Source organism: Cyprinus carpio, chromosome B5 (genome assembly GCF_018340385.1).
Source record: "Cyprinus carpio isolate SPL01 chromosome B5, ASM1834038v1, whole genome shotgun sequence".
Classification (NCBI taxonomy): Eukaryota; Metazoa; Chordata; class Actinopteri; order Cypriniformes; family Cyprinidae; genus Cyprinus; species Cyprinus carpio.
This window is the reverse complement of record NC_056601.1, coordinates 32,724,977-32,734,827: the sequence shown is the minus strand read 5'-3', so window position 1 is coordinate 32,734,827 and position 9,851 is coordinate 32,724,977. Positions and strand designations below refer to the sequence as shown.

The window sequence follows — 9,851 nt, the reverse complement described above, 5'->3', positions numbered from 1 at the left end:
AGTTTGTTTTTGTATATATTACCTTCTTATGTGTGGTAGGACTGCAGCAGAGACAAAGACAGAGCTATGTATAAAGTAGTTTTTTTAGGGTGTTTTGTTTTATCTATTTTTTGAATTTTGATTATGGATTAATTTTTTTTTATGTTTTTTTTTTTATTGTTGATTATTTTCTTTTAACAAAAGTATTTTTAAAAAGCCATTTAAGCTGATTTTTTTTAAAAAAATATACTTATTAATTTGTTACATTTCATATATTTTATACCAAAATTAAGCCATTTTTAATGTATTTGTCAGTTTCAAAATAACTTTTTTTAAGTTGCACTCCAAGTCTTTTAGAAATTTAAGTTGAATTTTGAAAATATACACATTAATTTATTGTTACATTTAATTACATTTATACCAGATGTCAATTTCAAACGTGATATCATTGAGGGTTTTTTGTTGTTGTTGTTGTTGTTGTTTTTTATTATTGATTTCCTTTTTTAAAGGTGCATCCCTTGTTTTCTGTAAATACAATTTAAAATTAATTTAAAAAAATGCATATTAATTAATTGATACTTTTAACTGCGTTTTATCCCAGAATTAATCCATTTTTAATTTATTTATCAATTGCGAACTTGACTTCAGTGTTTATTTATTTATTTATTTATTTATTTATGAAATAATAATCTTTTTTTAAGGTGCGTACCTAGTCTTTTATAAATGCAGTTTGAATTTAATTTAATATATATATTGGGTAGTGGGATATACATATTGTTACATTTACCTACATTTAAATTAAGCCATTAAACTGCATCCAGCAAATCTTTATAAAGTGCCATTTTAATTTTAAATTTCAATTTGAAACCTAAATTAAGCTTATTTTTATTTATTTTCTTTACATGTATATTTTTTTTTTTTTTACATCCATGTTTTTCTTGGGCAAACAATTATAGAAAACAATCACTTATTTTGAGAATCGATCAAATGAGGATGAATGGTCCAAATCTGTGGCGTGGGTTTGGGCTCAGAGAGAGAGAGAGAGTGAGGGGATAGTGAGCAGGGTTGTGATGACAGCAGCTGATCCTGTCTGAATCCTCTTGGCTCATGCCCTGTCGGTGCCCACTGTACCCACGCTGGCAGCAGAGCAGGCTGGTGGCTGCGGGAACCTCCTGCCAACTCACAGCCTATTGAGAGGCAGTCTGACGGACACAAATGCGAACGACAGACTTGCTGCATCAACAGCAATCGATGCCCAACCCATTTCTGCTGCTGTGGACGGAATTAAACCATAAATACCCCCCAGGTCCCCTCCACTTGCCCGGCACACCCTCACCTCCATGCACACTCCTCACACACACTCACACACTCATACACACACACGCTGAGAGAAAGAGGAGGGGTGAGAACTGCTGAAGGTGAAGGACGAGAGAAACAGGTAAAGATGCATTCAGCCTTCATCTGAAATCTTACTTTTCACATGTGTGCTGGCAGAAAAAAAAAAAAAGAAGTATTATTGTTGTCATAAATATATTTTTTGGTTTTTTTTGGAGACTTATTTAGTGACATTTGAATTGGAAATTGCTATAAAAGAGAAAGAAAGTCATTTTTGGAGAGATTTTTCCTTGATCAAGACTAATCTATTTGATCCAAACTTTTATTGCTAAAACAAGAAAGTTTACAAAATGTTTTTTTTTTTGTCCTATCAAAAACATTTTTTGAAAAACACAATATATATTTGATAATGAGCATAATGAGCTATTTTCAGTTGTGTCCCTTCTGAAGTGTTTTCAGTCATTGCTTTTTTTTTTGTTTTCCGTATACTAGTTGTATGAATTGCTGCTTAAGCAATGTGTTTATCTGTTTACTTTTGGGGAAAGGCAAGTTGTGTTTTGTAAAAAAAAAAAAAAAAAAGTATAATAATAATATAATAATAATATAATAATAAGTATAAGTAATAATAATAATAATAATAATAATGTTCATATCAGTTATAAATATTTTGCATAATTATGCTTTTTTTTTTAAACAAATGCCTCTTTTTTAATATTTTGTGATCTAATGCAATAATATAATAATAATGCATTTATAAGCTTCCAAATGTGTTTTGTGGCCATTCACTTTACATTAAGTCTCCTATTTTCTTTTGGTTCACCATTTAATTGAAGTTATTTACTCTTCTCATGTTTTTAGCACTCACACAGCAATGGCTGGTGTGTGACCCTATTCAGAATGGCTTTTTTCTCATCTCTGATGTGTGCTTATGTGTTTGACAGGCAGAGAGATGTCGGATCAGCAGGGAGTCCCAGATCAGCAAGTCGCTGGGAAGAGCCAAGGAGGAGCAGGAGCGGTTTACAAGGTCCAAATGCACTTATTTATACAGTTATTTTACACAGTCAAAAAGCCCAGAGGAAACACTTTTATAGCTCATGAGACTGAATGATTTTCAGTGTTTCATTAAAGTATCAGTTAAAACTTGCATTAAAAGACACAATGAGCCAATAGCTGACACACGGTAAGAGTACTGGGCTTTAGATGAATGTGGAGAATAAATGTCATTTTAATTTGAACAAATTTGATGAGAAATATTTGAGTTCAGGGAATAGTTAAACAAAAAAAAAAAAATTGCTGAAAACTTACTCACTCTCAGCCCATCCAAGATGTAGGTGAGTTTGTTTCTTCATCAGAAAAGATTTGGAGAAATATAGCATTGCATCACTTGTTCACCAATGGATTCTCTGCAGTGAATGGGTGCCGTCAGAATGAGAGTTGATAAAATCGTCATAATAATCCACAAGTAATCCACACCACTCAATTAACATTTTATGAAGTGATAGGCTGTGTGTTTGTAATTAACAAATCCATCATTGTGATGTTTTTCATTTCAAACCACTGTAAAAATATGAGTCCTTTATCCGTAATTATTCTTTCTCAGTTGAAAAAGTCATCTGGTCTGAATCAGGAGAGAAATCTGCACATATCTGGCACTGTTATTATGGATTATGGACTTTGGAGTATTTTGGCCCTGTTAAAAAATGTCAAGTAATTTTGTATTATTTTGGAGATGTTTCTGCACATATCTGGCACTGGGGGGTGTCATGGATTTGTTTCTTATAAACACACAGTTTTCTTCTTCACATGATGTTAATGGACTGGAGTGGTGAGGATCACTTGTGGATTATTGTGATGTTGGATGTATTGTGTACTTGTGGATTACAGTTTTTCATCAGCTGTTTGGTCTCTCATTCTGACGGCACCCATTCACTGCAGAGGATCCATTGCTGAGCAAGTGATGCAATGCTACATTTCTCCAAATCTTTTGCAACAAAGAAACAAACTCATCTACATCTTGGATGGCCTGAGGGTGAGGACATTTTCAATTTATGGTGAACTATTCCTTTTATACTGAGATTCTTGACTTTGATATTGACAAATTTGAGCACAGTTTGAGACAATGTTGAAATCTCTTCTTAATAGAGGAGACACTTCATGAGGAGAAAATTCTGAACAGCAAATGTCTTCGTTTAAGACACTTAACATTTGTTCTTCGTTTAATGTCATTGCTGTCCAGGGGAAACAAGAGCAGAATGAAGTTCTTCATTAAAATGAATGTGACAATTCACATTATTTCATGAATGAAACCCAAACAGTTTATGACTTAAAATATGTTGAATCCTCTTAATAGGCCTCACTGTTTGAATTCGAGAACTTCCGAGGAAAAAAGGTCGAGCTGTCAGCAGAATGCAAGGACTTGATTGAGAAGAACTTGGAAAAAGTTGGATCAATCATAGTTGAGTCTTGCCCGTGAGTACATGCTCTGTTCTGTCAAACCACATTATCTACAACCACAAAAGGAGCGATGAAGAATGTTCCGACTGTTTTTGAAAGCAAAAGTTTGAGTATATGCAAATTGGATTTAGGAGAAAGGAGAAGGAGAATAGGAGAAGGTTTTCAGTAAGTTTTGTACACAAATGATAGCATATGACTTCAAAAAATTATAACATACAACTCAATGGACTACTCACTGTATATCAGTGCTTCTTAACCAGACATTTCTTAATATAATATAATATAATATAATATAATATAATATAATATAATATAATATAATATAATATAATATAATATAATATAATATAATATAATATAATATAATATAATATAGTATAATTATTAATACTATATTAAAACAATCTAACTGGAAAAAAAATGCAAAAATACAATAAACATGTAAAGATGAAATTATATTTATTTTCCCCCTCTATAATATTTGTTTAGAACATCCAGTTCTTAAAACCTCTGCAAGCACAAAACAAATTGTGATTTAATCTACCTATACAGTTAATAAAACATAAATTACAGCCAGTTTCTGAACATAATTCTGTTATATTGTTATATTATATAGGTGGCTTTCAAGTCAAAAAGTTATAACAGCTGTTTTGCAATATTTTAAATATTTGATTTGTTTACCTCAGTGTTATTATCCTTGATTAATAATAAAACTTACTTGAAATAAAATCAACATTAACTGAAACAATAGAAAAAAAATTAAACCTTTTCTTTAACTTTATTTCATTTCAGCTAGTTGCCAAGTGAAAAATTATCATTTCCATTTACTAGGTACTAAAATTACTAAGACTAAATAAACTAAAACTTAATAAAAGCTTTATAAAGATATTAAAAACAACAAATAAAAACAGCAAAATTGAATATAAAAATATACATATAAAATCAACCTCAAAATGCTAACAAAACTACAATAGTATATACATGAAACTAAAATAACACTGGTTTACCCGTCAACATGCAAATGTATTGTTGAAATATTAACTTAAAATCACAGGAGTACTTTAAGTAAATATTTACCCTATTGAAAAAAATAAATATACTGAAATATATTTGAAATACATTTATTTTTGCTAAGTATACTACAAATATATTTACATATTTATGTAGTTAATAAAAATCCCCAGCAGTTGTACTTTTAGTATACTTAACTGGTGTACTTAAAGTCTGCTAAACTGGAATGACTAATTCTGGCTGAATGCACTTTAATTGTGCAGAAGTAGTGCTGACGTTCAACTAAATATATATTAAAAAATATTTTTTATTTGTGCTTAAGTGGAACTATTGCAAGTAAACTTTAGGTAGATTGTGCATTTAAAGACCAATAATATTCAAAGCTCATACAAACACATTTTATGCTTTATATTAAGAAATGTGCATTGTCAAAAAGTAGCACTCCAAATAAAGTTTAATTCGAATTTTTAAAGTTAGCAAATCTCAAGCAATATGTCAACAAATATGTTAATAGATTTGAACTAGTAAGAAATAAATGCATTTAAAAATATTACTTTTTTTTACTTGGGTATGTTCAAAGGGATTCAGGTGTTTTTTTTTTTTTTTTTTTTTTTGTAAATTCCCTGCTTTAATCAAAAGGAATCATCCATTAATGCATCCTGATCTTAATGATCTTGTTCTAGGTGGGTCGCCTTTAAGCAGAAGGGCTTTCTGGGAGAGCAGTTTGTTTTGGAGAAGGGAGAATATCCTCGCTGGTCCACCTGGACCAACAGCCAGAGCAGCTCCTGCCTCCTGTCCATTAGACCTCTGAGAGTGGTGAGAGACACGTTCACACCTCACACCTGCTTAAAGATCTGCTCTGCTGTCACGGCCCATTGAGTCCTGTGTATACGCTCCATTAACAGGACAGCGCCGACCACAAACTTCATCTGTTTGAGAACGCCAGCTTTGCCGGGAGAAAGATGGAAATCGTGGATGATGACATTCCCAGCTTGTGGGTTCACGGCTTCCAGGATCGTGTGGCCAGTGCCAAAGCTGTCAACGGAACGTGAGTTTGAGTGTTTGTTTGAGAGCGCTTTCATGCTGCTGTTGTCCAAACACCATTAACTCATGAACCTTGATTTTTCAAGATGGTCTTGATTTTTGTTTCAGTCCATAGTTTTCCTGATTACAGACAGTCTGTATATGTTTAAAGTCAACGTGATCTCAAAATTGATTCTTTTTACTTCCTTAACACATCTGGTCTTGTGCATGGTTCATCAGTAAATGTTATTTGAAAGAAAAAAGATTTTTCAAAGGAAATCAATTCTTTTATTCAGCAAGGATGCATTTATTTGATCAAAAGTGACAGTAAAGACATTTAGATTTAAAAGATGTCTATTTCAATCAAACGATTTTCTTTCTATTTATCAAAGAATCTTTGATTCCACAAAAATATTAAACAGCACAAACTGATTTTAGTATTAATAATTATGCATTTAAGCTTTACCCCCCGGAAATCAAACCCATGACTTTGTTGTTCTTGGCACCTTGCTCTACTGGTTCATTACTGGTAACTAAATTTAAAACTATAACCACTAACAAAATGTTTAAAATAACATAAACTTAAATAAAACAGAATATACATAGAAATGTTTTTTAGTATTTTGTATGTATTTTATTATATAACTATTTTCAAAGGCAACATTTCTCATTTTTTTTAGATTGAAGAAAAACTATATAGGCATGTTTTAAATCCAAAGTAAAAATGACAAAAGTATCAAATTTAGTAAATCTTTAACTAAAATATAATATAAAATAAAAGAATTTCAATTCTTTATATTCTATAAGAATATAGAATATAAAATAGAAGGAAATATATAAAAAGGAAATATAGCAATAGAATATTCAAAATATTAACAAAAAGTAATTAGTAAGTATAGGCTACATTTAATAAAGGTTACATCAATAATAACAAATAAAGGATGATAAAAAAAAAATGGCTACTTGATCTCATCATAAAAACAAGTCTGGTGTTTGTTTTTTTTTTATGTTAAATATTCTTTTTTACATGACAAAAGTAAATTGGATTGGATTTGAATGCTGTTTCATGTTGAGTATGGCAGTATTTAGTATGGCAAGTAAACCTACAAAGCAATCAATTTCTATCATCTTCATGTTTTTTTTTCTTTTTTTTTTCTTGTTGAATAGTTTGTTTCACGTGGCAGAAGTAAACTGCAAATCTATTTCATGCTGTCTTTTAGTACAGCAAGTAAATCTACAAACAACTAGTGTCTTCCAAATTAATTTGTACTCATGTAGCGATATCTTAAATTAATTTCTTATTTAAAAGTTCATCAGTTATAAACACACTCTTAAAAACAAAGGTTATTTTATTGTCGTTTTGGTTCCATGAAGAACCTTTAACATCCATGGAATCTTTCCATTGCACAAAAGGTTCTTTATAATAGAAAAAAAAGGTTATTTCGATTACAAAAAAAGTTCTTCACACTGAGAAAAAAAGTGGTTCTTTTAAGAACTGATCACTGAAAGGTTCTTTGGGAAACCAGAAATGGTCCCTCTATGGCATTGTGCGGAAGCCTCCTTTATTTTTAAGAGTGTAGATATCCTAAAAATGTACTTAATGTTTTCTGACATTGTTTCCGCACTCCAATCTCTTTCCTCAGTTGGGTGGGCTACATGTACCCAGGCTACCGCGGGCGTCAGTTCGTGTTTGAACATGGCGAATACAAACACTGGAACGACTGGGGAGCCACAGAACCACAGCTACAGTCCATCCGGCGTGTGCGTGACATGCAGTGGCACAAACGGGGCTGCTTCACCGTCCCCGACCCAGCTCCCAAACCCAATCCCAACCCAAACCCCAATCCAGCCCCTGCTCCCGCTCCCGCTCCCGCCGCCCCATCCGCCACGGCTGCCAGCAGCTGAAGGAGAACGGCCAGCCCTGCCGGTGACCTCTGCCCTGCGCCTGCTCAGAGGACCACGAGGAAAGCTCGAAAGCAAAAGTGACTGTCTTGCCTCTTGTGTGTCTATCATTGGAAATAAAGGCCTCGGCCCCATGCTTTGATCTCTGACCTTTGGCTCGTGTCTGATTTGATTTTTTCTACTAGACTGATACAACACTGAAAATAACACAAGTTTGAAGATGAAAATGCTGCACTAATCTGATACAATAAAAATGCAGTAAAATCAGTGATAATGTTAAATATTATTACAATTCCTGTCTCTTTGTTAGTCGTTGGCTCTTGGCAGGAGTTCATGTGAACGGAGAACAAAGCGTGGCAACCTCCAGAAATGACAACGATAGTGAAATAACTCTAGTCTGATGTGGGCAGGCCAGGGCTGGGCTTGTCACGAATGGTGACGAATGGTGATGAAAAAATATGGCAAGCTCCCACTGCTGGTCCAAATCCTATCCATGGCATACCAATGGGGTTACCAAACCAAACTAGACCTTTCTATGCCTCGCCAAACAAGCAAGAAAACAGTGGTGAAGAAACCAGAGATGTGAATCTAAACTCTGATATCATCACTGTAGATGTTGAACTGCCTAGATATTTTGCAAGCTACTGTGAATCTCACATTATTGTGCAACAGATAATTATGAAATCTAACATTTTGCAGACTAGTGGTAAACTAAAGCAGCTTCCGTTATTTTTATTATTATTTATTACTTTTAACTGCTAATGATTAGATTTTTAATTCACTTATTATTTAAAATATAATTATAATTTAATTAATTTAAATAATTCCATTGAATTATTAATTAAAAAATAATTGTTTTTAAATTGCATTATTAATTTTTAGATATTATTTAGTAATAATTGTTTTATTTATTTTTATTTTATTGTTATTAATTGTAATAATAATTATTATTAGGTGTTTATTATTAATTGTAAGAATTTTATCTAATTATTTTAACTGCTAATAATGTTTTTAATTGAATTACTATTTTTACTAATTATTTTTCATTATTCCTTTTAACTTCTAATGATTCTTTTTAATTTAATTATTATTGTTTGCTATTTTTTATTATTATTTTTAATGGCTGATGATTCTTTTTAAATTATGTTTAATTATTATTTTTTTAATTATCGTTATAACAAATTTATTTTTCTATTTTATACACTGAAAATTGTGTAGGATTTACTTTGAATCAATTTTCACTCAGAAATTAACTTCACTTGTTACAAAAAATGGCAAATAAAGCTTGAAATATATATATATATATATATATATTTGTAAAACATACTCTGATAATCTTTATTTGTTTGCTTGTTTGAAAAATTTGAAAAATATAATTTTTACAGTATGTTTGAAGGTCTTATTCTTATTCTAGAAACCAGGCATGTTTAATTCAAGCCATGAGCACTCAAAGCTAAATATCTTATTATATGACTAAAAACCTGAATTTTCCATCCATTTATTTTGATGTGTTAGCTTGTAAAATACAATTATTTTCTCTCTATAACAGTTAGATGCTGCTGCCAACAACCTCACTGGAAGACAGAACAGATGTTTGATGTTTATTCAGATGAGATTTTAAATAATTGCATTCTTGCTAGCATGTGTCAGTTCAGTTTCCCGATTGAAGAGGAAGCAGTTCCTAAAAACAGAACAATTTAAAATTCTATTTTAGAATCAAACAAAGTTTCTCCAAGGGCTTTTAATAGCCCTTTCATTGTTCATTTATACGTTTCTTTCTTCTGTCTGAGAAGGTTCACACTGATCCGGGTCATTGTGTAGATGTTTTTGTGAAGCCAGTCAGCTGCGCTCTGGTGCTCAGATAGTTTTGTTGCTCATCCAGTTGGCTTCAGCAGTTGTGAAATTATGAGATTTCCTGGCATTTTAAATCATTACACACAATATGATGTCATTAGAACATTTCTTCTGCTTTGTATTCAGGCCTTTGCTGTCCTGAAAACAGTGTGTGTAGCTGAGAAGTGTCTATAGCACATTATTGGAGTCTTTCTGCAAAACATATTGATGAGGTTATACCAAACCAGACACAGGCCTTTCTGTGCCTCACCAAACTCCTACAGTGCAGGCAGATTGTGGTGAGGAAAACACAA

General features: G+C 32.0%; 1 protein-coding gene across 1 annotated transcript; it reads left to right on the top strand.

Moving 5' to 3' along the window:
- The first annotated feature begins 1,273 nt into the window (after positions 1–1,273).
- On the top strand, positions 1,274–7,853 carry LOC109094824 (beta-crystallin B3-like). The gene is made up of 6 exons (XM_042723433.1): positions 1,274–1,417; positions 2,256–2,338; positions 3,665–3,783; positions 5,463–5,595; positions 5,685–5,827; positions 7,446–7,853. Exons 2-6 carry the CDS (start codon positions 2,264–2,266, stop codon positions 7,705–7,707), a joined length of 732 nt encoding a protein of 243 aa, XP_042579367.1. The 5' UTR covers positions 1,274–1,417; positions 2,256–2,263; the 3' UTR covers positions 7,708–7,853.
- The last annotated feature ends 1,998 nt before the right edge of the window (positions 7,854–9,851 follow it).

Excerpts from the sequence above, each read along its gene's own strand:
- LOC109094824 (XM_042723433.1), top strand. The coding sequence starts at position 2,264 with ATGTCGGATCAGCAGGGAGTCCCAGATCAGCAAGTCGCTGGGAAGAGC. Across the intron at positions 3,784-5,462 it reads ATCATAGTTGAGTCTTGCCC|GTGGGTCGCCTTTAAGCAGA; the intron begins GTGAGTACATGC and ends ATCTTGTTCTAG. Across the intron at positions 5,828-7,445 it reads GCCAAAGCTGTCAACGGAAC|TTGGGTGGGCTACATGTACC; the intron begins GTGAGTTTGAGT and ends CTCTTTCCTCAG.